The 25,382-nt window shown below is 42.2% G+C and overlaps 1 protein-coding gene across 1 annotated transcript in view; it reads left to right on the top strand.

Moving 5' to 3' along the window:
• Window positions 1-6,188: 6,188 nt before the first annotated feature.
• TBXAS1 (thromboxane A synthase 1 (platelet)) overlaps window positions 6,189-25,382 on the top strand; it is a 230,740-nt gene continuing 211,546 nt past the window's right edge. The window contains exon 1 of the mRNA XM_009577010.1: window positions 6,189-6,286. Coding sequence (XP_009575305.1) covers window positions 6,189-6,286 — 98 coding nt within the window. The remainder of the gene's footprint in view (window positions 6,287-25,382) is intronic.

Genomic DNA, 25,382 nt, shown 5'->3' with positions numbered 1-25,382 from the left:
CTGAAGGTTGGGTCTGGGGCTTCAGTTTGCTGACTTGACCCCCTGGCTGGCCCCCGGTCCTGGCTCGCCCCTTGCTGTGCCGATGGACCCTGTTACCTGCCTCTTACGTTCAGCCCGGTGGGCCTTGCACCCCTTGGTGAGGGCTGGTCTGCGTGGGGGTTGCCCTCAGCTCCCATTCTCGCTCCTGGTCCTGGCAGCCCATCTCCAGGGCACGTGTGCAGGCTGCTGGTGGTCTGCATCAGCAATCGTCTGGTGCTTTTGAAAGAGGTACTGAGCAGCACGTTCATCCAGATTTTGGCTTGTCCTTTTCACAGGCAGAAGGCAGGGCGGATGGCGGCGGCTGCCCTCCCGTGCCAGGATGGTCAGATCTGCCTCTTCTTGGCTGCTGTTCTCCCCTTTGTCCTTTCTATTTGTTCTTCGACTCCCCTTCTCCCGTTAGGGCAACTTGAAGGATGCAATGGCCAGGGTTTCTCCAGCTGGCAATCCAGGAGCCATTGCACTGCTGTGGCCAATTGCCTCCAAGGCGGGCGCCCCGCTTTTAAGGAGGCCATGTGTAATCTTTCTCTAAAGAAATCTCTTTTCATCGTATTGAAAGGATTCCACAATAGAATTATTGAACTGCAAACTGGAGAGGTAAGGTGGGGAATGTCGTAGCTACAGAGAGCACACTGAGCTCTCAAAATATTTCTGTTAATTGGGGAAAACCAGCGTTCTACATCTTCCTCTTTGCAAAGTGCAGAAAAGGACTGGGCTTTATATGTTTTGGTATCAATCCCATGAGCTAATGGATGAAAAAGAAGTTGATAAGCACAGCTTAGTTAATTAAGTTATAGAACAAGGTGCTTCTGTTAAATTTTTCACAGTTCTTTTGACCTGTGGTTCAGCACTGAAACACAGTTTGGAGAATTCAAGCCTTGAGTTTGCTATCTAGAGTAGCTTTTCAATCAAACAAAGAAGGATAGGGTTTTTTTCATGGTGTTTAAAAACCGAACTTCACAGAAGAAGTTATAACTTACTGGTTCTTACCATGATATTGTTACAAAGGCAAACATTTATATGGCTCTCTGCAACTGCAAGACTAGTCTAGGCAGGGTTCTTTGGCTTTTGCTGTCAATGTGGAGCTATTGATCCATGAACATAAATCCTTACTTATCTCCAGTCAAGTTTATAGGACAATGAAATTATAGGATTGCTTGAATCAATCAATGTTTCTAAAGCAAGCTATAGAAATATAAACAAGTTACCGATTATTTAATAAAGTCCATTTGCTTAGAAATGCCTGGCCATGGGCAGCAGATGTTACATTAATTTCTGCTTTCTCTGGAATTTCACTGGGGCTGCAAGATCTTAATGTCACTATTAGCAAAGGTAACTTTATTTTAGAAACTCATTCCGAGCTCTCACAGCAAGAGGAAGAAACTGTCATTCCTTTTGACCACGAAATCTGTGCTATTTCTAAGTGGAGTTCTTTGAAATAACTAGGATATCTCACAGCTTGTTGCTTTAGAGGGGACTTAGTACAGCAGCACTACATTTAGTTAGCATAATGAGTTTTTTAGCCCCTGTGATATTGACTGAGTTTGAAGTACCGTAACTTTTAGTTAGCTAAGATTAAATTTGTTAGTGAAGTACCAGTTTGCAATGTATTTTAGCTTTCCTAGAATTTTAAGCTAGGTGCCTGTTTTCTGAGAAGCATTTAGGTTAATATAACCAGGTTCTGACTTGGAGAAACAATTTAAGTATAAAAGTGTGTCTTTCTGTTTCTCAGTAGGAAGTGTCATGAAAGCGGCTTCCTCAGTGTGGTTTCAGAGCTACCGTGTTTGCCTTTCGAGATCCAGTTCATTGGAGTGATTTTATTCAAGGTGGTTCAAGAATCTTCCATGAGCCCATGGTGTCCTTTTGGTGCTCCCATCCATTTTGAATGCAGAGCAGGATCTTTACAAGTGGACTTCGATGCCTCGGCGGTCTGTCTGTTGAGTAGTTTGTCATAGTTTATCATGCAGGAGTACAAAATCATCTGATTAATCTGCTTGGTCAATCCTTGAACAGGGATAGTAATAATGAAGTCATAGACAGCCACTAAATCCCTCTATTCCAATACATTAATTTCCCTGTACTTTGACTATTAAGGTTGTTTTAAATATAAAAAATCTCTTTGTGAAATCTGTATTTGATCTTTTTGATTGGTCTACCTTAAAGATGTAAAGAATTCATTTTGGCTTTGGAAAGGTTTTTGTCTTTAAGATAAATTAATATCATATATACTTACACAGTTTTGTACATGGGCTTTGTTAAAGCTTATACATAAACTAGTCTCTGATTAATCTCATGTTTTTTTTAAGCTGTTCTGTGGTATTTCATTTGCAGTATTTTGTGGCTAAGCTGTCTACATAACCGAATTTCCTTTTCTGAAGACTATAAATTTCTATAGAGAAGAACTGTTGTAAAATTAAAACTTCACACCTTTCTAGACTTCCTTCATCTATCGTAAAGTTGGTGTGGCTCAGCCTTAATTAGATTATTACAGACCTAAAACACACGAGGTAGAATAGCTTGAGAGGAGTTGAATTTGGTCATTAGCAGGAGTTCGTGGTTAGTCTAGCCGGTTAGTCATTAGCCTCTGAAATACACAAGACTACATTTTCCATTTGATATGCTTTGAAGACAGGTCAAAATCCTTAAGGTGATTTAGGTCTACTGAGAAGGTCTATAATCCTGCTTTTTTAATAAGCTCTGTAGCTCATGTCGGAACGATACTTGTGTATGTCAAGCATTGCTGAGGCTCGTTGCCACACTTGTATTCATTCTGAAGTTGAATTGCATTGTTTTGGAAGAGCATTTACAGAAAATATTCCTGGAGTTATAGCAGACAGGGCTTTAAGGCATGAAGGCTTCCTGGACAACCTGGATTGTCTGTGTGCTGGGTTTTTTCTTTTTCAGTGGAGGAACACTTCAACTTCTCACACTTCGAATGCTATAATGTACTTCCCTTTTTTAGTATTTACTGCTGCAAACGTCTGTGCAAACTGAAGCTCTGGCTGTTCAGGATTGAACTGCTTCTGTCTCGTAGGTCTGCCATTTGCTGGGGAGCTCCGAGGCTGCAGTTATGGCAGTGCTGGGGATTGAAGGATGGGATGGGTGTCTCGAGTGTAAGTTTGTGTTAAATGTGTTTTTTTGTTGTTGTTGAAGTTTGTGTTGAACAAGGTGGTGATCTGTGGATTTTACTTGCTACAGGAGAGAAGAGCTCGGATGGCACTGCGTCAAGGAGCTGTGAACCTTGGTAGATGCAATCTTGAGTGAAGCCTTGTGGAGGCAAAGGCAGATAGCGCTGCTGACTCATAGCAGTCTGACAGGAAAAGGCTCTCTTCCACTTCTGCTTGTCTCTGGCTTCCTCCAGCATGCGGTTAGTGAGGACTTCATATCTGTCTCCATAGTTCTTTGATAGCATTATCATAATCAGCCTTACCAGCGCGGCTCCACAAAAAGAACTGGGAGGTTGGTGAAAAATATCTGTGCTATTAACTAGTTAATTAGGATGGTGTTTCTCATGTAAAGGACCTGTAAAGAGAAAGGGAACACTGGACAAAGGAGTAATAAATAGCCTGTTTTCATTGCTGTCTGCATCCCTCACTCCTTCCCCCCCGCCCCGGCCCCACAAAGCATCATGTGGATTTTTGTGACCCTTCACGGAGCTGAGATCCTTAACTCTGGGATGATAACTGCAAGTGGGTCTGCGGTGAGGAGTGAGTGCTCCAGGTGGGTTTTAGAGTCAATGCTGCATGCACCCTTCTTAATGGTTGGAGGTGCCGAGTTAAAACCCTCCAGCAAGAAACAGGTGCCAAGGCTTAAAAAGCAAAACAAAAAGAAAACCCCAAGATCAACAACAGAAAAGGATGGTTGTTGTTGTTGGGAGCTTGATTATGTGTTCTCTTCCAAATTGGATGCTGATGTGAGAGCCTATCTTCTTTCATAATGTATGTGTTTAAGAACTATTCATCCCACCTACCTCCCAGTGTGACTGGGAAAAAGCTCCAGTGTACTTAAAAAATAAGTATGGTCTGTACTTGACTCTGTGTTTGCTGATAGGAGTTTTGCCATTGACTTTAATAGGAGGTCATCAGTCCTCTACGTGCAGATAAATATGTCCTTTAATTAAAAAGCCAAGTAAATTAAAGCACAGTGAAATTGGAATATTATTTCTTACCTTCTACACTTGTGGTGATTGGGTTTCTTTTTTGAAGAGACTTTAATGCATATGGATATTTGATTTTAATTTTTTTTCTTCAAGTGCCACAGGATCAGTTGCTGGTTGGGATTGGCCTGTGCCCACTGATTAATTCCTTGCGTCACTGGTCTTGAATCCTGTTGCAGTTGTTCTTGAAGAACTTGGCAGCAGCAGCACACCGGCAGAGCTGTTATTGACCCAGAATAGCAATAGCATTGTTAATACAATAAGCAAGGTTTTCTGTGAACTACCGTGCTATTCTGTGGAGCTGATGAGCTGGTTAACACCTTTTACTTATTCTGCAAAGATCTGAGGCTGGAAAGGAATTAATGCAGTTGTGAAGCACAGAGAACCAAAATAGCAGTGATTCAGTTAGAGTAGAGCCAAATCTTCTTAAAATTAAATTCTATTGTGTTAGAGACTTTACTTTTCTGATACCTATATTATTAACTTCTCTGATAAGAGCTGAAAATGTAATACAGTGATATTGGAGAAGGCTTGCACATTAAATCTAAGCTATTATCTTGGGGTTGTATGAGAAGAAACCACTCTTCACCTGGTATGTTATGGGAATCAGATGTTGCAGAATTTCTGTTTCTCAAGGTTACCATATAATTCACAAACCTAGTTTTTTGGGTAGTTTTGATTTCCTTAACTTTCGAATAGGTTGTATGGAGTAGGTGGGAAGGCTGCAGTACATATATGGATATTTCTAGTTTCATAAGTAACAAACGATATTGGACAGTTAGGGGAATTTTGTCATGGGAAGAGTGTTTGTTTGCAAGCTGCTGCTGCTGCTGATGTTGCAATCCTGAAGATTTTTTTGATAATAGCATTTGGTAACTTTGAGTGTAACAGGTTGATGGTCTTCTCTCATAGAAATGCTTTAAGGTTTGCTTTCTGGTTGATTTTTCTAATTGGACTGGATCAGATGCTTGAAACAGGATTGATGTTTGCAGGCAGGAAAATATGGAAGGAAGCTGAGGAATTCATATACTATGGACAAACCATTTCCTGAACTGCAGTCAAAGCTTGACTGTTCATGTGTAGGTTGTTCAAGGGAGTGTGACAGCTTGACTGTGCCACAATGCAGAGATAGTAGATGTTAACCCTGATACTAGAAATATAATGCAGGGGTAGCCAAAGTATCTCTGGAGAGGCTAGTTAATGGTACCTCCAGGGGGGGCACTGCATTGATCCAGGAAAATTTGCTGTAGTACTCATGAACCTGAGATGATAGAGCCAAACAGTGCTGTCTGTGTGGGTTAACTGGTGTGACAGATGCTGACTTATGGACCCTGGTCCTACAGTTGTTTTTTTCTGCTCATTAGTTTTTCTTTCTATATATGTCTTCTAGTAGTCACATTCAAAGAGTTTTCCCCTAATTCCTCCTTTTAGCTGTGATAATTTAAAGTTTACTTTGTTCCGTTCTTTTAAAGTATAACCGGTTTGGAGATTAAGTGCTAATGAAGTTTTATGTTGCAGAAATGTTCTATTTGTGTTACTTCAGAGAATGCCACTATTTGTATGCCAGGGCACCCCTGAAGGGTCTTTATATTCTTCTTCTGTGATCTGTACCGTGGTCAGGCTCTCTCCTCCTCTTTTTTCCCCATACTTCCCCAGTTCCCCACACTTGATGTCTAAAACCTATTCAACAGCACTGATGTCTCAAGCAGTGGGTATGTAAATATTTACTGGCATGACAGTCAACAACAGCGGTGGGGGGGTGGAAATTGCTACATCCTACCATTCAGGGAACCTTCAAGTTCTCTCAGAGAGTGCAGTCGATGAGAACAGGAAAGGTTTGCAGTTTGTACTTGACTTGATGTGGTTTTGCTCTCTTGGTTCCTGTTTTGTTGCAGATGTCATTCATATAGCTGTGGAAGGCTTTATCAGCTCTTGAGGAAACTTCCTCCTGCACACACACTCACACCACTCAAGGCTGGAGCTGTAGTGGAGGAAAATGGAGCCTGTAGATCTCCTGGCATTTGCCTCCACAGAAATGAATAGTACAACGGTCACCCTGGCTTTGCTGGTGGTCTTCCTGGTTCTGCTGTATTGGTAAGTGAAAACAAAGATGCGCGCTGCATATGAGACACAAAGCCTGCTGAAGCTTCCCCGACATCTGTAGTCTTTTATTCATAAGGGGAAACTGGAAGATAAGTGGCTAGAAGGGACACGGAGGGAGAGTTGGTTTGGATGCAGAGGTTGAAATAAATATTGACAAAACTCATGATGCTTTTTAGAGAATTCTCTCCTTGCAATATTTTCTTGTAAGTGCTTTACCAACAAACTGCTAACAAAAATTGTCTTCAAAATTAAGAACTTTTTTTTTTGGTTTCTTATTAATTTCAGGCGGCAGGAACATTGGTGCTGGTCAGAAATAAACCGAGTACTTGTTGCAGGGTCTTGTTGGACCTCTTCTCTGTCCTGTGCTGCACACTTGTCCCTTGCCAGGTTTCTTGGCTGAAGTGTACAGACACTTTAACTGCTGCTTGAATTTCCTCTCTTGTTCTTTCCACACAGAGTGGTGGATACAAATCAGAATAACAACAGCCCTAACGGCTAGCACAGTAGGCATTGCAGTGAGCTGTGCTGAAATGAAAAAAACCCCACCCTGTCTGGATAATTTATTTCAGAAATTAAATTAGCTGATCTGGGAGTGCTTTTCTGACTGTTTTTATTTGAATACCTCTTCAATTCCCACCTTCCAGTCAACCAATGTTTTTTTCTCATTTGTGTGTGTGTTCAAGAAAAAGTTTCAGGGACAGTGGTAGAAAAAGAACCTCGGAAGAAACCCAAAGCTAATCTAGAAGAGAATAATGATGGCACCATGAGTTTAGCACAATTGTTGTAGCAGTGTAAATAACAGATTACTTCTGCACATATTTCTTCATTCTTTGGCCCTGTTGAGCTTTGTTCAACTTCCTTGTGTATCAAGGGTGGGTCTAGAGAGACTAAAAAACAGTCAAGTCAAGCCCGTATTTGATGTGCGTTGCCATATCAAGTAGGTGGGTGAGCCTACTTTCTTAATGAGATCTGCCCACATCATCACAAAGGCTGAGTCCTACTTCCTTTGAATTTTACTGGGAAAAAGAATGGCAGCACTAGATCTTTCAGTAAAACCATGCTGTTTAGCTGCTGACTTGTGGATGTCTGTAAGCTTAAGGGGATGAGAGAAAGGGCAGAGGCACATCCACAATTCAGAAATACAGCAGATCGGCTGGTGAGATCTGGCTGCCTGTGAGACAGCTGAAAGAGCCTGATGCTTCCATGTAGTACATGTCAAGATGTGCTGAGGTCTCTGAAGGCACAGAACTGCTCCCTGTAAATGTAGGGTACGTTCCGGTGCGTGCTTCTCCAGAGCCTCATTTTCTGGTTCAATTTAAGGAAGGCTATTCCTCCCCTTGAAGTGAAGACATGGCAGTTTAGCGCAGAATTTGGTCTTGCCGTAAACAAACCTAGCTCCAATTGCAGACTGAAGTCAAAGTTAAACGAGGCTCCTGGCTGTGGACAGTCAGCTGCTGAATCAACTGCCTACCATGTAAGTTTCAAAAAGTCCAATTTAGGAGTGAGGTGGGAAATTGCCTTACAGTAGAGACACCCCAGTCAGTGTTCCTCCTTTTCTGGCTTAAGGTGAGTACTGTGAAAGCAGCAAGGAACGGAACTTCGAGTTTTATATGGGAAAGTGTTTTATACTCTTACCTGCGAATGGCTATTACTAACCAATCTTGCTGATCTACAGAAACAGGTTGATTTTAAGTAGCTTATTAGATACAGGTGCCTACAGGGTCACTCTTCCAATGAGAAGCTGGTGTTTCTTAAACTTTCAGTGAAATATGCTGGGCAACATCTGTGGGCTATTGGTAGGTTTGCCTGGTGGCTAAGCTATTCAGATCCATTTATTTCAGTAAAACGCAGTGACTGAACCTGTAAGGTTAATGACTTGAAGCACATCTGCAAATGTGGTGGTTCTTGTTCAAACCTGTCAACCTATTCATTTGAGAGTCTATTTTTTATAAAGTTTTTTTATACTGCATGTCTGTTTAAACAAATGAGTAAAAACCAAGCTCACAGCTTCCTTTATTCATGGCTGAAACCTTGGGTTCAAGGAATTATTTAGAGAGTATGTAAAGGGTTGCTAATAGAAATGCAGGTCCCTAATTCTAGAGAATGTTTTTATTACAGTCATGTTGCATACCCAATTGTCTAGCTCTTCTAGGAGTCAGAAAACACAAGTGTTATGTATGGCAGGAGTAATAATAAAGTAATAACTCTTCAAGTTCCTTTGACGTTTTCATTCTAAGCTTTATTCTCGTTTTTTAATAACTTCTGAATTCTTCTTTTTCTAGCTTTTTCTGCCAGCGTTGTATCTTTTCAGAAGGGCGGTCATGGCGGAAGGGAGGAACGAATATTTGCTGTTGTAAATTTTGTTATGGTAGTAGCTTATGATTGATCAGGGTCATATTGTGTCAACTGTTGTGTGAGTACAAAGAATAGGCAGTTTGTCCACCTTATTGGCTGTAAAAGGCTTACAGGCTAAACGGAAGGCAGTTGCAGGTAGAGAAGAGAGTGGATAGATCTAGCATAGTACACTAGAATACACTAGCACTAGAATACACTAGCACGCTAGAATAGTAACATGGTGATGGCAACTGTCGCGTTATTGAGCTATTTCCTTAGCATGATTTTTGTGGATGGGGATACTCGGTGGTTTAAATGACACCCTTGAGCTGCTGCCCGTCGGCTCAGCCTCAGTCGCTGTTAGCATGTGTATTGTAAAGCCAGCTGTGATTTATCACAGTTCAGCTGGCAGGTGGTATCTTGCTAAGTTGTGATAAGACCGATCTCTTCACATTTTTGGGTAAGGTGAGGTCATATGAAGCAGGAAGAGAAGCAAGGGTTGATTGGGAAAGGGAGGAGAGGCTGCAGCTGCATAAAAATAAACTTCTAGAGAAGATAGAAGTCTTAGGAGTAAACTTGGATGATTTGGTTATTTTTTTAAACTGTTATTTATGGTACAATGAAGAGCATCAATAACTCTTTATAACAAATCCTCTAATAGCACACCTCTGATTTCTCATGCATTGTCATCAGTGTAATATGAAGGTGGTGCTTGTAGTGTATTGTGTCAATTTTAAATCAGTGGAAAATTCAGCGACTGTAATCTCTCAGTGTTTATCCTCCACATGACTTTAAGTGAGCTGTAAGGAGAGGCTTTTTAAGGTAGTTGATTTAATGTTGAGAGTAGAAAGAACAGAAGCTTTTGGGTACATAGTCTCTTCAGATTTGAAATGGGAAGAACAAACCTGAGCTTGCTTTTTTGGTAATCTGTTAATTTAACAGACGTGCTCAAGCCTGCTTGCTGTCCCCCATTCCTGAAGGACTTAGTGGTCCACTACCCTCCCTGTCCTTACTACTTGCTCTCAGTAGGTCAAAGTCTCTTCTTGCAGACCTCATATCATGAATTCTTCAATGGCTCTTGCTACCTCATTACTATTGTGATAGACGATGAAATTACTGCTTTACTGACCACAGAAAGGCATAATATGGTTAAATACATAAAGTTCAGTAATACCAGTGGCACACCACTGAGCACTCTTAAAAAATCTCTTGTCCAATCTCCTACCCCCTGTGATTTCTACTAGCCAAGCTGATTATCAGAGCAGTTTCTTTTAAGAGCACTTTCTTTCTCAATTGCAAGGACTGATGTCTCTATTCATAGAATCATAGAATCATAGAATAGTTTGGGTTAGAAGGGACCTTTCAAGGTCATCTAGTCCACCCCCCCTGCCGTGGGCAGGGACATCTTCAACTAGATCAGGTTGCTCAGAGCCCCGTCCAACCCGACCTTGAATGTTTCCAGGGATGGGGCATCTACCACCTCTCTGGGCAACCTGTGCCAGTCTTTCACCACCCTCATGGTAAAAAATTTCTTCCTTACATCTAGTCTAAATCTACCCTCTTTTAGTTTAAAATTATTCCCCCTTGTCCTGTCGCAACAGGCCCTGCTAAAAAGTTTGTCGCTATCTTTGTTATAAGCCCCCTTTAAGTACTGAAAGGCCGCAATAATGTCTCCCCAAAGCCTTCTCTTCTCCAGGCTGAACAACCCCAACTCTCCCAGCCTTTTTTCATAGGAGGGGCGTTCCCTCCCTCTGATCATTTTCGTGGTCCTCCTCTCCTCCTCTGGACCTGCTCCAACAGGTCCATTCGCTTAATCTCTGTGAATGTCAGGTTTTTTTCAGGCATGAAATAAAAACAAACACTTAAGGGAGGAATGAGGTTAACATTTACAAATCCCAGTGATAGTCTCTACCAAAAAATACAGTAGTATGTCTATGCAACATATTGTTCATTTTCATTTCAAACATATGCTGAGTTGGGTATCCTACGTTTGGTTGTAGGTGCAAACATTGCTTTTTGTCTTTCTTTTTGCTGTCTGGGAAGATGTTTGATAAAATGAAAGCAGTTGTTTATCCTGCTTTAAAGTTTAATGTACCATAAGCTTAGCATTATGAAGAAGCTGTCACAACTTTCAGATACCTGTGTTCAAACTGGATTATCAACCCCTTGTCTAAACAACCCTGGGTTTTTCTAGAAACATGGAGGTTGGGTGGGAGGTGTTTGTTTATGTTTGTAAGATACACGTCTAATTGCATGCTTTCAAACATAGCAAAACATGTACTAGCAGTGTTCTTGTCTGTTTCTGAAAAGCTAAATCATTCAGAAGGATGCCATTTTTACATTGAAGTAGTATTAATGATCACTTGTGTTACAGAAATGTATAGAGAGATTGAGAGATTTGGGTTCCACTGGATCTAGATACTGTCCACCCATTGCATAACGAGTCAATCCTGACCCAAAGCATTTGCAGTCTCTGATCAAAAAGAATGAAAAGTAAACTTAATATTTTTTTCCTCTGGCCTCAAGCCTAGACATTTGCACACACTTAGATGCAGGAGATACTTAGACATGGGGGACAACATGTGTTAGGGTTCATCAGTTGGTACCATGCCTGTACTAGACCACATCAGAAGTTTATCTCAGGACAGGTAGTATTTAGATACAGGTGACTTCAATACTATTGCTTGTTTGGCATTACTTTACATCTGTGGTTTTGGAAAGGACTCTGAAAGAGAAAGTTTAGAGATAATCTGTCTCCAAATAAAACTTCATTCTGGTTTTGCAGAATCTTGCTGTTTGGGCTTGAGTTAGGCAAAACTGAGATCAAATAGATCTCAGGTATTTTTTTTTTTTTCCAACTTAGGTGCCACCTAAAACTAGATCTTGCAACAGTTTTTGCTCCTCAAAAAATCAATGTTTACGAAAGATGTTTGATTGCTAGAGCTCTAGGCTTATGGCTTAAGTGCAGATAGGGGGTGAGCAGGTTATTCTCCCTAATGCGTTCAGATAATGCTTCCGGACAGCTCCAGTATCAGGCAGTACAAAACGTGGATCCTTTCTGAAAGTTGCACCAGCTGTGGGTGGGTAGGCCCAAACTTTTCCAGCTATCACTGCTGCCGTCAAAGGCACAGGGCTGCAAGGACCACTATGGCTGGAAACAGGCCTAGGTACGGAGCATCAACATACCTCCGTAAAGATGTACAGCTCTGCTCTCATGTCAGGCTCACCGAGTTCAGAGGTTCAGAGAGGTATCGTGATCCTCGGATGTTAAAGCCTGCGTGTTTCCCCGGCTGGCAGAAAGCACAGCTCCGCAGACAGCGAGTGCTGAGGGGCTGGTGCTCCTGCACTGCCGCTGGGCTCGGCCTGCTGAGCGCTCCTCCGCCTTGCACACCCCTCCCACCGCCCTGGCCGGCCTCGGAGCTGGGCTCTAAGGTTACGGTCCCTAATGAGTCTTCCCCTGTTACAACCCTGTAGCTTCTCAGTTTGCAGTGAACCCTGCGTCGGGTTTACAGGGTCAGATGGCAGGGAAGTTTTGGTTTTTTATATTCTGTTAACCCCAGCTGTTTTTTTCCTGAAACGGCCATTATGTCAGTGGAAGTCATTCTGCTTCCCTCCCCTTCGCTCAAATGGCGTATGAAAACTAGAAGGATCTGACTCAACAGGAAACATCAGCAAACTGCTGTTGATGACAGAAAAAACTAACAGGTTTGGAATTGTCTTTGTCATGCAGCTTTACATCAAGCAAATCTGGAGTTCCCACTAACATGTCAAACATTATTTGATCCCACAGCTGTGCAATATATGGCCTCCTCTTTGAGCTAAATCAAGCATCTCTAGGTGAGCCTGAGAAGGAGCAGAGTAAGCTACTGAATTATAATTTGGAAAAGCGCCATGCCATAAATGACTAAATACTTTCTTTCCCTGAAAACAAGGTAGATTTGGTCATCCAGAATGAAGTTCACTCAATGCCCTGATTATGCTGCTTTTGGGTAAACAAAGTTCTCATTTTTTTGGGAGAGGTAGAACAGTTTTCCATCATTGCTTTTGCAGCTTCAGAGTTAAATTCTCTGGGATGTCTTCAGAGGCTGTTATAACTTCTTGGTTATCCTGATAAACATAGCTCAGCCTCTAGTGTTGTGCAGCTTTGGTTTTGCTTGCTTGCACTTCACTGCAAAACTCAGAGGCCTCTTATGTTCAAGTTTGGGTGTTTTTTTTTTAAATTTAGAGATTATATGGCCAGCCGTGTTCGTTTGAAGACCCTCAGGTGCTTCCTGGTTCTTTTTGCTTTTGTGAAGGTGCATTTTACCCTAACAACTCTGTGTAAAGGAGTAAATCTCCAGCCTATTCATTCCTCATGGTCTTCATTTTCCCCTAAACCTTTTCATGCCTCTCCCCATAAAACTCCTCAAGCACAATTTGTTTTTAGTGCATGGAGATTATAGTGTTATTAGTATGTTAAGGTAGACCTACAGGGATAGGTTAGCTTCCTTTCACGAAACTAGTATATTTACCTATCTTCTGGCATCGTCTCCAGGTCTGACGTCCAATGGAGCATGCTGCGAAACTGGCTAATGCTCACAAATGCCGCCAGGCCAACAGGAGCTGGATGCAGCCCTCGAGCAATTCCATTTCTGCTTTCCCTTCCTGCAGGGCTTGGAATGGACTGGGTCTGGTCTGGACTGGGTTGCACTGGCAGGAGAGACTGGCAATGGGGTGAATTACTCTGGCTTCTCCATCAGGCAGCTTCTGCCTGGGAGTCTTCTCTGGAGCCTCATTGAGCTCTTCTGGACTAGCACTTTGGTTTTAACTTCTCATCTACTGTTTACCTTGGGGCAGGTTCTTTGTTTATCTTGGCAATATTCAGGCACTTCGCAAACTAATTTTGGGTGCTCTGAATTAGCTTGTAGGAGCTCCTGCCTCCATCTACTGACTGTATGAGGAACCGGAGGAACTTAACACACTGCTCTTGGTGCACTAAACTGAATTGAAATTAAATGATGAAAGAAGGCAATGTAAACAACCTCCTTAAAGAGAAGGCTCCGCCTGTGTGAGCAGTGGGGCACTCCATCCCATTGCGCAGGGGCTGTCTCTTGCTGTGTCTGTGCATTTAATTGCTAGGCTCAGAGGGGCCTCTCAGGGCTGCTGTAATTCCTCCGGTGCCATGAACTCGGTCCTCCCCTGAACCCCAGGGGAGCATATTGACAGTTCCTGGGACTGCCCTGCACTGGGGTGGCTAGTTTTGCACCCTCGTGTTCTCCAAGGGGCATGGACTTGTCACTCCACATCTTTCAGATAGAGGACCAAGTGTCCTGCCAGCCTGGCTGTGCTCCTTCTTAAATGGAAAGTTAAATCAATGAGCAGTTTTGACAGGTTAGACGTCCTCAGAGAGCTGAAAAGTAAATGTGTTCTCCCTTCTCTTGTCTCCTTCAACACTGCTCCCATCATTAAAAGAAAGTTACCTATATTCTTCTTCACTCCTTTTTGTCTTTGCATCAGGCTTGGTCAATAACAATGTTTGGTGTGTTTTGTCCTCATTGCTGGCTCACTGGCAATTAATGCCTTTGATTGCCATGCCTTGTTCTTCTGTAGAGAAGTTTTATACAGTATTTAATGGAGCTGTCTGAAAACTATTTTAAAATAAAATATTGACATATTATTGAGAGATTGTCTTTTATCAGTTCCCCTTGACATACCTGAAACCTTTAGATGGATTTTTCTATCTGTTATCTCCCTGGGTTTGTTTTTGGCTTTTTTCCCCATTGACAACAAAGTTTACTCTTCCATGAGCTCAATGTGTGCTAACTGCTGAGAAACAGAGAGCAAAAAGAGCTGGAAGTATTTTCTGGCTTGGGTCTGGAAATGCATTTATTTCACTTTCACAGGAATAGTGGAGGAGCTTGAGAAAATGATGTTCAATGTCTGTCTCTTCATTCCCTCACTTTATGTGCCATTGCTTACACTGGTGACAATTGCTTTTAAGTTCTGCGTGTTTATTTTGTATGTATTTTCTATGGCTGGAGTGACTGTGCAGGTCAATAAGGATACTAGCGGTTTAATGCAGGGGTCATCTAGCATGTGGTAGATTCTTCATATCCATTCCTCTGGTAGTTTCTTCCCTGGCCAGTCCCTTCTTTCACGGTTCTGCAGAACCTGTGGGGTTGTTGGGGGAGTTTAATAAGGAAGCAATAAACAAGGGAAAGGGCAAAATCTGTTGTATTTGTTTGTTTCTTGGATAGGAAAAGAAGCTGGATGCCCAGCATTGGCTGGAGAAGGACTGGGAAGAATGAATGGGAACAGAAGGATATGACTCTGAATTTGAAGTGGGTTGTTACAGACTGAGGTCAAGTATGTTTGGGAAAGTTGAGGCTGGAAGAAAGGAGCTGAACTGAGATGTATGTTGGGAGTAGGGCATGGGGCAGTGGCTGTATGCTTGTGTTGACAAAGTGAAGGCTACTTCCTTGGAAAGAATAGTTGCTTTCAGCTAGTAGAAACTTTGTGATACTTAGGAGTTGAGGGGTACGGGAAGGATGAAAAGGCAGTGGACTTCAGAGGAGATTGGTAACTGGTAACTGTATGACCACCAGCTCCTGCTGTATGAATGCTCTTGGATGAGAACTATTGGCAGAGTTTTGAACCTGTAACCCTAAGTATTCTTTTAACTTATTCAGTAGCAATAAATCTGATGTAATCTGTGCATGCATGTTTGTGGTTTCTCATCCAAAAAGCTCCAAAGAGCTTTTATGTAAACACCCTCTCAGTAGAGCTATAACAAGATGAAGAGGTCGTCGAGGCACGTGGTTTGAAATGTGGGAAAGACATGAAATATAGCCGCCCTGGGAGAAGAGGGAGCAGCTAAAGGATTTTCAATGTGTTGCACGCTAGCATCAGGGACAGAGAGTGATGGTGGTCAAGACTGCAAGGGCCTTCTTCCAACTCTTAAAATATCAATACGATCTGTTTGCTCTCCAAAGAGTTTAACAAACCTCAGTTTTAAGATTTTCTGCAATACTCATCATGGGTTGAGATGCAGCAATCTCTCCAAGAGAGACCTCAGTATAAGCTTCATGGCAGGAAAACTGAGAAACTGTATGTTTATATTAGGATAGATTTTAGTGAGTATAACACTAATGTTCTGGATTGTTTCATGTCTCTGAAAGTTATGACGTATTGTACCTAGCATGGGACTCCAGGTTGCCCAAATATTTCCTCAGTAGCCAGTCAGGTCAGAACTCTGGCTAAGTGAGAGACAACACAGCTGTAAGAAGAGCAAACACCCCTTGGTGGTTCCAGAAAGACTTCAGATCCACTCTGTAGCTAATGAAGCGGAGCTGTTCTGGAGTGACGTTTAGCAGCCTTCACTTCTAGATACGTATCTGGCCTGCTGTCTCTCATCTCCTCTTAAGAGCTAAGAATAGGTGGTGCAAAGATAAAGGATCCTCAGTTTTGTGATAACTATTCCTAGCTATGGCAACAAACCTCGAGCCTTTCAGATCTCAGAAGAATAGTATTTTAAACTTTGTTTGTCTACCAGAAAGTTTTAGGCTTCAGGTAATTTCTCACAGTTTGGACACCATCCTCAGGAGTTATGTTTTCAAACTTTAAAAAGTTAAAACTGTTAGCAGTAGTTAATTATTTAGTGGCTTCACAATTTATTTCCTTTCCTGAGATATGACTTTTGCTTAATACAAATGGAAGTGCTATCAACTTGAGTGGAAAACCAGCCATCTGGTGTTCTCCTAGAACACAGAGCCCTGTTGTTAAATGAAAGAGACCATCAGATCTTGGGTGTCAGGCACAGAGGAGTGAGGAGCCTCCCCAGAATAAGGTTGCAAAGAGAGCTTGGAATATCAACTGTGGGCACAAGGTGGTGGAAAGACCGTAAGAATCTGTGCCTTCACAGGCCGCACATCTTGTAAGGATTGGTGTATTTACAACGTAAGGATGTTCATCCTGCCAGGACTCAGGCTGGGATTTGAGACTTGGGATTTGAGTAGTTTGTCCCTAACCTGCCTCCTCAGCTTTAGTAGAAGCAAGCTATTAACAAGCATGGTAAGGAGGCCTCATTTCCATGATAGCTGGTGATTCAGTTCCTCTTTCAAACCTTGACTGTATCATTGATGGACATTTTTCTACTTCATTTTTGGCATTTCTAGGGATTCTGTGCAGTAAAGCCTTTTCTCCCTCCTCCCCTCCCTTTTTATTTACGTTCCTGAGTGAAAGCATAGCCAAGCAGTGAGCTCAGTGCCATGGAAGCATTTTATATTTTGAGCAGAGATAAAAATCTCATTCCTTCTATAAACAAAACAAATCAACAGATGATGCCCAGGAGAACCATTTCTCTATAGCCATTTTCCTCCAGCTGCTTTCTATTCTGCGCAGCTTGCAATGCACCATATGAAATACGTGTGTGCTTTTCCGTGTGTGCAAAACACAGGTTTCCTCCAGACAGTGGCAGCTCCATCATAAAAAAAAAAAACAACAAACCCACATTTTTTCTTTTATAATGCTGTAATAATAAGATTACTAATAGAGTTGAGATGTTTGGTTGTTTAATAGCGTATAGCTTAGCAATGCAAGAGGATATGCTGGAGGAGCTCTGCAGTCACAGCTGCTGCGTCTTCACCCTGAATGGGTTTGGACTGTTGTCGTGAGAGGATGAGGGGCAGAAATAATCTGAGTGAGTTTGAGTGCATCATAAAGCAGGGGGATGAGGGTACAGCCAAAACGCTTGTTTGGAGTTTGCTGTCCTGCGTGTGCTGGTGTGTGTCCCTGTGTCGGTGAGGAGCTCCTCGCCGGGCTGCAGCGGCTTTGTGGCCAGGCACAAGCAAGTTGCAGGCACAAGCCTTGTAGGAGGCAATGAGAAATGGCCCCTCCAACCTGTTGGAAGCCCTTGGTTGATGGCACCTCTTGCTTTCCTGCTTTTGTTTGGCCGTGGTGAACAAGTTGAGAGGCTCAGGTGAATGGCCAAAAGCTGCAGGGGGGCGGGGGGTGAGACCCAGCAGCACCATGAAAGGAGATCATGCTCGGGAAGAGCAGAGGGTGCTGCATGAGGAGCTGGTAGAGAAAGTGCATGGCGAGGTCTTACGTGCTTGGGAATAGTTGCAGGTCAGCCCTTGGCAGAGGTGCAGCTGCAGGTGTCTCTTATCTCAGCAGCATCTTTCTGCTCATCTCCCCCTCCCGTGATGTGCTTCTGTACAGGAGGAGGGTGGCTAAGCCACATGTTCCTAAACTGGGGCCTGGGGAAGTAGTATTTATCCTTGCTGGGGCAGGGAAAGGTGATAAAAGTTTGAGCATTGCTAGGTTAATGGACTGTCTTTTTGCCATAAATAGTCAGTAGCCTCTGAGACGTGGAGGAACTTGGAGCTAGCAGGGGGGCAGGAGGGCAGTAAAATTTGGCAACGCTTCTTCTGGTCGTCTTGATAAAGCGTGGTTTAGAACTGAAGGAAAATACTGTGGTTTCTCATCCAAAAAGTTCTCGAGAGCTTTTGTGTAAACACCCTGTAAGTATACATGTATGTACACACGTATGTATACATTTATATTTATATATAAATACATAGCAAGTGACTTAGAACAAACAGCTTCTAAATAAGCAGCAGAACATAACTGATCTGATCCTTGGACAGATCGCGCTCAGTGCCCAAAGCAAGCCCCTTATCCCTTCTCTAGCCAAATGACTTCTGGCAGCTAAGGAAATAACCTTGGGTAAAACCAATAGAACTTTTATAACAGGGACATTAGCTATTGACCCTGAATGTATTTCATGACACCACCTTGGTTTTGCCTTGTATATCTTCATTCTGTTGTTGATACGTTGTTCTGCGTTTTTGAAAAACGGCAGTCTTTACACACCGCTCCAGCGTCTGTCATTGCGGCACTCGGGCTGCGGGTTCACGCTCATCAGCACTGTATCATCCTCTAAGGCAGATCTGATCTGGACCGTGGTGGGCACTTGAGACAATTTTGATTTAATTATTTGGAGTGCAAGACAAGTAATTTATACCATTTCTGCTATGCAGATAGGTATAAGAAGATAGGCTGTACCTGATCTGGTTCGAAGTTCACTTTTCCATATTAACAAATCTGAGTTGACTGAGCTTGTTTCTACCAGATCAATGCTTTGGGTGGTGTGGCTGGGGTGGTTTTGATCAGAGGCTTCTTGCCCTAAATCTGGATTTACTGTGTCGTTAAAACAGGGTCTCAAACTCGCTTGAGAAATCAGTTCCATTTATTTTGTGCAATTGCCCTGGTAAAGTTAGGGAGCTGCAACAAAAGGTCAGTAGAAATTTAACCGACTGCCAAGTGCACATGAATCAATTTTTTAAAACTTGTATTTGTGAATGTGTTTCCCAAGGTGATCTGCGTATGTCTGAGCATTTAGGCTTGTAGCATCTACGGAGCTCGAACTCAGAGCTTTAAGGAAATGAAAGTTAAGCGTTGTAACATAGATGACTTTTTTTTTCAAAGAAGCAAAATATTTTAGGTGCTCAGTTCTTTTGAGAATTTGGCTTTAAATGGGGGTGGTTAACAGTCAGAAATCTTGTCCCAGTTGTTGGTGGCAATGGCTGGTTGTTTTTCTGGATGACACTATTTTGTGTCAAGTTATAGAGCTGACTGTAAAATTTAAAAATGTTTTGTTAAAGTTTACATGGACAACTTGTCTCATTCATTATCCAAGAAATTCTGAACTCTTAAATAAGTGGTCTCAGCTGATTTACTAGTGCAAGCCCTTTAAATTCATAGGCTGAATTTGGCTTGCATTGCTTAGACCAGTGATAAAACAGTGCTGTTTTTTTTTTTTTTCTTACCTGAGAACAGTTAGAAATAATTCTTTCACCCTTCAACTTTCACATGGACTTTTTCTGACTGAAAAATGTTGTTAAACATAATATTGATACAGTAAAAGAGCAACTCACACAGAAACCCAAGCTGCACCGTAAATCCTTCTCTGAAGTTGCTCACTCCGGTCATGTAAATAAAAGAAAATTGATGCGGTTTGCAGAATTGTGATGATGTAGGGGAAATTGCTCTTACATGGTAGAAATTGTGTGCACCTGTGTGCACCCACCTATCTGTCCACCTACCCACCCAACTGTTTGTTGTTTTGGTTAGCTCTGTAGCTGGCATCCATACCACAGAACCACTACCTGGGAAATGTCCTTTCTCAAGGTTTCAGGGAGGATAATTACAGTGGCTGTTTTGTCTTTTCTTGCTTGGCAAAGACCTTTTGACTGAAAAATATATTGCTCAGTTCAGGAGGAATTACTGTATGTAGTCAGACACTAATGACTTTCAGTCGAATGTGGTGTGTTTTGGTTCCCATTCCAAATAGTTTATAGAGATACAGTGCACTAAGGGACGTTTCAGCCCTGATGACTGTTGATCCCCAAGGATGCAGCTGATCCACCTATGTTTTTTTTATTTGTAAATTGCATTGCATTTGTAAATAGCTGGTGGCCAAAATCATTATCAATCTGTTAATTTAAAGATCAGTCAGCATTTTCAAAGGCTGGACAGTTTCAAGAGCTTTCTCTGAGCAAGTTGGAGGCTTTGTCTTGCAGGCTGTGAGCAAATTGTTACAAAACACAAGAGAGTTGGTAGGAGTTTGTGGAATCATAATTAATTGACAATGGTTTTTCAAAAACCACATTTTCCAATTTAAAATAAGCTGTTAAAATAATTTAGAACAGTGTTATGATAGTCCCTTGACACACATGGGTAGCTTTGGGTTAAACATATAAATAATGCCGAAAGGACTATATTTAGTTCCAGACTGATCCAAGGACAACTGAAAAACTGAAGGTCAAATAACAAAACTAAGAAAAGCAAATTATAGCTCTCCTTGTTCTGTTCTGCAGCACGCTGCTTGGCAGCCGTGAAGGTTCAATACTGGGGAATTTGTCACATACAACTATTTATGATTTGTACTTTAAGTAAAGCAAGTAAGCATGAAGTGTGTGTACTTATTGACAAAAGCACATCACTGAGTCTTGTCACACTGAATCTAGGCAGCAGCTCCTGAGTATTGCAGAATTTCTGGGGCCTGGATATTAAAAGATCTATGAAAGACCAATTAATCAATGACGGCTTTCCCCATGCTCTGTCTTGACCCTTGGGCTCTAGCAGTTTCTGCCTGGAACTGAGCTAAAGTGTAACCAGGTGCTGAATGGTGGGCTAAGACCATTGCTTGCTTTTTTTTTTTTTTTGTACAAGCTATTAAAACTGTTGAACGAGGGGAACTTCAGGTCGCTACTGACTTGGGAGAACTAGGAGATGGTGCTTGAGCTGGAGTTTGTTTAAACAGCCCAAGCGCAGAGCTCAGTGCTTACATTTGCAAAGATAAGGCAATGAGCTTCAACCCATCTAATTCAACCCTCCTGTGGTGGTGGTTTTTTCCTCCCAGATGGAAGGACCGATCCAGGCAGGATCCGAGGTAGGTGCTAGGCTGTATTCTCTTCACCTAGGAAAAGCATTTCACTTAGGTGGCTGTGGGTAGCACAGGCACTTAGAGGCGCAGGTCCAGATCTCAGTGGGTCATGCCCATTTGTTCAGCTGAGGATCTGCACAAGGGTGGCAAAACTCGGAATGCTCAGGCTGACGATAAATTGATGGAGATTGTCAGTGATGTGATTTGTGCAATCATGTTTATGCAATGTTTCACTTGACCTAATCTTGCCTAGCCTGATCATGCCTGCCTGTCCTCTTGCACAGCTCCCCAGCAAGCCCAAAGCACTTGCCTACTGGGCAACCAGGCCACAGTTCCTGGGGCCAGATCCCTTCCCTGGGGTATCCGCTAGCCACTTTGCTCCAGCCAGTTGATACATCCTGACTGCCATGCTTTTATTAGGTGATTTTGGTAGTACATTGTGTAATTAATTGTTTTCAGAGGCTTTATTCCCTTTAAACTAGTTTCACACTAGCCTTCCTCTCCCTGAACTGCTTATGAAACCTTATTCGGTTGAAACTGCAGGGTAGTATCTCACAGAATAGTGGGGTTTTCAAACTGGGTAATATACTTTATATCAAATGTGTGCATTGTATGGACAATGTCTATTCAGACAAAACATTGGCTACCAGTTGGGTGAAGATCAAATGCATCCTTAGTGGTCCTCAAAAATGAGTGGGAATACATGTGGTCCAACTTGGCTAGCAACTTGTCCCAAGACGGATGCATTCAACTCTGAAACTGCAACATTCAGAGAAACTGGCTTCTTTTTCTTCGATGGAAACCATGTCTTGCATAATCTGTGTTTTTGCAATTTCACTTTAAGTTTAGGATTTGCATGTCAGAGATAATGGGAAACAATGATTTTCTTCCAATTAATAGCTGGCTGTTGTTTACATTTCCTACGAGCAAATCTCTCTCTCTCTCTTTTTAAAATATTTTTGTGCATGCTGTGTCTAAAAATAAACCAAATTAGAGGCCCAGTAATTAGGGCCATCCCTTCAGCAATGAGTTAATCTCTTTGGAGAAGCAAAGAACAAATTGGGATTGTCCTCAGCCAAAGTCCCAGCTGATGCATCATTTTTGGTCTGCTTGTTTCTTCAGGTCCTGAATTTCTTATAAGTTTAATCTTGACTGTGTTTCAGAATGAGGCGTAAACTCCATTATGGTTTAGAAGATTGGTTGAAGTCTTATCCTGGTGAAGGCCGTGTAAACTGAAACTTGAAATCTGGCCTTAGAAGGTTGTGTAAAACATTAATTCTTGCAAATGTGTCTCTTAACAGACACGTTTCTAACAAATGGTTGTTCGCCCACTTCTTTTTTCTTTCAATGTTACAAGGAGCACTTAAATGAACGGCATATCTTTTCATTAGTTTAGTTGTGCTGTTCATTTATAGCTTCATTTCCTTTACCTCAGACTTTTACAGATTATTTACAGACTAATTCTGAGTTCATAAACTTAGATATGCAAACATATGATTTTTTTTAACCACCAGATATTTGTGATTTGGGTGAGGAATCCCTGGGCAGAACAGGGAGTTCAGCGGTGCCATGGGTGAATGTGGGTATAGCTCTGGCTTTGCTTTAGTGATGAAGCATGACACTTACATGTGCATGCACGAGAGGAGGAAGAGGAGATAAATTCCTGAAACCTCCATTTCCCTCACTGTTGACTACCAAAAAGAAATTAAAAAGGAACTCCCAGCCCTCACTATGTATGGTATGTCACCACAGCATATTTTGGAGTTGTTTTGGAAGGGCCATTAACCTCACTATCTAAAAGCAAGCAAGCAACCAGCGTTCTTCTAACTGCCAAATGCAAGTTAAATGGATGCTTAAATTAGTTTTCATCTATGAAGAACATCTTGTTGTTCATGTTTAGTCTGTAAGGGTGCTCAAATGCCCCAGTTAAAGTCAGAGCCAGCCGCATCAGGAGAAATAATCTTTACACAATGTGCTATCTAACTATGCATGCTTTTGTGATGAGAGGAATACACTTTTCCTAACAAAACCAAGTAAGAAGTATCTTAGGAGCATGGAAGGCTTGATTATGATCTTTATTACCTTGCTGTAAAGCAAGAGCAGCACCGCTGAACTCCGTGGAGTTGCTCTAAATTGAAGTGTGAGCTCTGAAATACAGAGCAGAATAAATTCACTTTATATACTTTAACTTGGAGAAGACAGGTCTCTGTGGCAGTCCCAGCAGGATTACCAGCATTCAATCAGTTTTGGGGCTTGTATATCCCAGCATTGTAGGAAGGCTTGGGAAGCTTATTTTGCAGTAGAAATGTCACTGCTTTTCCACAGAATGCTCCGCTAACAGCCAAAGCTCCTAAATAATCGTCATCCCTACTGTTCAGCGTGTGAACACTGGGAACAGAAGTGTTGGGGGAATCTTTCACAGTTCTGGCAGAAAACGTGTCTCTCGGAGAATAGGAGACTTTCCACTGGCACAAGCCCTTCCTCTTAGAGACCTGTCTCTTTGCTGAGACAACCATCTGGCCATCTCTGAGGGATGGCAGTTTGTGGCGCGTTGCTGCTGGGGCTGGGTGTTATCTTTCCAGGTGGCTAGGAAAGCCTCTTACACTTGCACGCCATCGCCATGGGCAGAATGCACAACTGAAGGGTTTTGAATGCTTCAGTGCATTATTCAAACTCCAAAAGATTGTGCAATTATTTTTTTTAGGGGAAACCCTAACCCTGATGACTTTCACTTTTGCTATTTAAGCCATAAACAAGTCTTTACTTGCTCATACGTTTCGGGACTTTGAGATTGCGTTTGGTTCTACCTAGCAACTACAAGCCTAGAAGTATGTTTTAGTTGGAGCCCTTTATCCATGCCCAAACTCCACTTCCTTATGCAATTGTGCAGCTTTAACACTGGTGCTTTCAGAAAAATCCAAATAATGAAGGATTCGTGATAAAGCTGTGAGATTTTGTTGCCAGGTTTATTCTTGTGGAGCAGAACTAATAAAACTTTAAGAAAGAAGCCTTAGCCAAGTTTTTAAAAGTCGGCTATTTTTATTGTGAAAAACAAAATTAAAAAAAAACCTCGGAGATTGAAACTCAAGTTAATTTAATTCATGTGGCCAGTGTAGGCTTTTTGGTGAGCTGGAACCAGACAAACAGGTGTCAGGTGCATAAAAAACAAAGTAGTATCTTGGCTATGAACTGAGCCCTGCTTCCTCCTCCTTGCATACGTAGTATTACGATGAAAGATGGCAAAAGGAAATATGATTGCACGTGATTAAATGTTGACAGCCGAGGAGCTTGGCTTTCTGTTTACAGAGGTAAAAATGACAAAAAAAGTTGGGGAGTAAAGCTTCCTATGTGTCTTTGCAGAGTCCTGGAAAATATGAGCTGAAAAAATGTAAGAAAGCAATCTGATTTAAAAAAAATTAAGATCTCCGAAATTTTCTAATGAAAAAAATACTCTGATGCAAATTGCAAAGGACAATCACCGCTCCCCCCTGGGTGTGTGCTGTATTCCAGAGCAATGGAGAAATGCATGCTAATGGAAAAGGGGGGACAAGTTTTTCCTTTCCTGGACTTCTGATATAATTATTTAGCCAATGCTGAGAGAATCTCTGCATACTCTAAAACTTCAGTCATTTCTGAAATATTGATCTGGGAAGGTCCCTAAATTCCAGAGCTGGTGAGGTCAGGGTAATGAGATCAAGTGACAGGCCCAGTGGTACCCACTGATTTAGTTGTTTAGACACTGTAACCAAACCATGACCTTCTTGTTCTGCAGCCTCTTTGATCTAACTATGCGAAAACACAGCTGCTTACTGGATATCGCATGTTAGTGCGCATGTAGGCGTTAGGGTAACTTTTCGTGCCATTTACTTCAATTATTCTGGGGTCAGATCACAAAAATGAGTATCACCCACCTGTCCAGCCTTATCTGTTACTCAGAGCCATGTTTTGCTCTCCATTGATATAACTAGTGAGAAGACGACCATGCAGGGTCTGTGAGATACTCCCCCATCTGACTTGGGGGTGGTGGGGGAAGGTGGAAATTTTTAATGAGGCAGGGAGCAAGACCTCCACAGTCTTCTAGAAAGATGTCTGTGGGGGCGGGGGAGCAGAATTACTGCTATTTTCAATCCTGGCAACTTTGCCTTAGGACTAGCCCTAGATCAAAGTTTCTGCTAACAGACGGGTGTCTTCAGGTCACTGTGACTTGTGCAGTGGGAGCTGGCAGAGGACCCTCTGGCTCACAGGCTTTGCGCGAAGAGACTCATCGATGCCCCATTCCCACCCTCAGTGCCGATTCCTCGGTGTCTGCTTTCCCCCGCGCCTCTC

This window comes from Fulmarus glacialis, unplaced genomic scaffold (assembly GCF_000690835.1).
Source record: "Fulmarus glacialis isolate BGI_N327 unplaced genomic scaffold, ASM69083v1 scaffold7834, whole genome shotgun sequence".
NCBI lineage: Eukaryota > Metazoa > Chordata > Aves > Procellariiformes > Procellariidae > Fulmarus > Fulmarus glacialis.
This window is presented reverse-complemented; position numbering and strand designations above follow the sequence as displayed.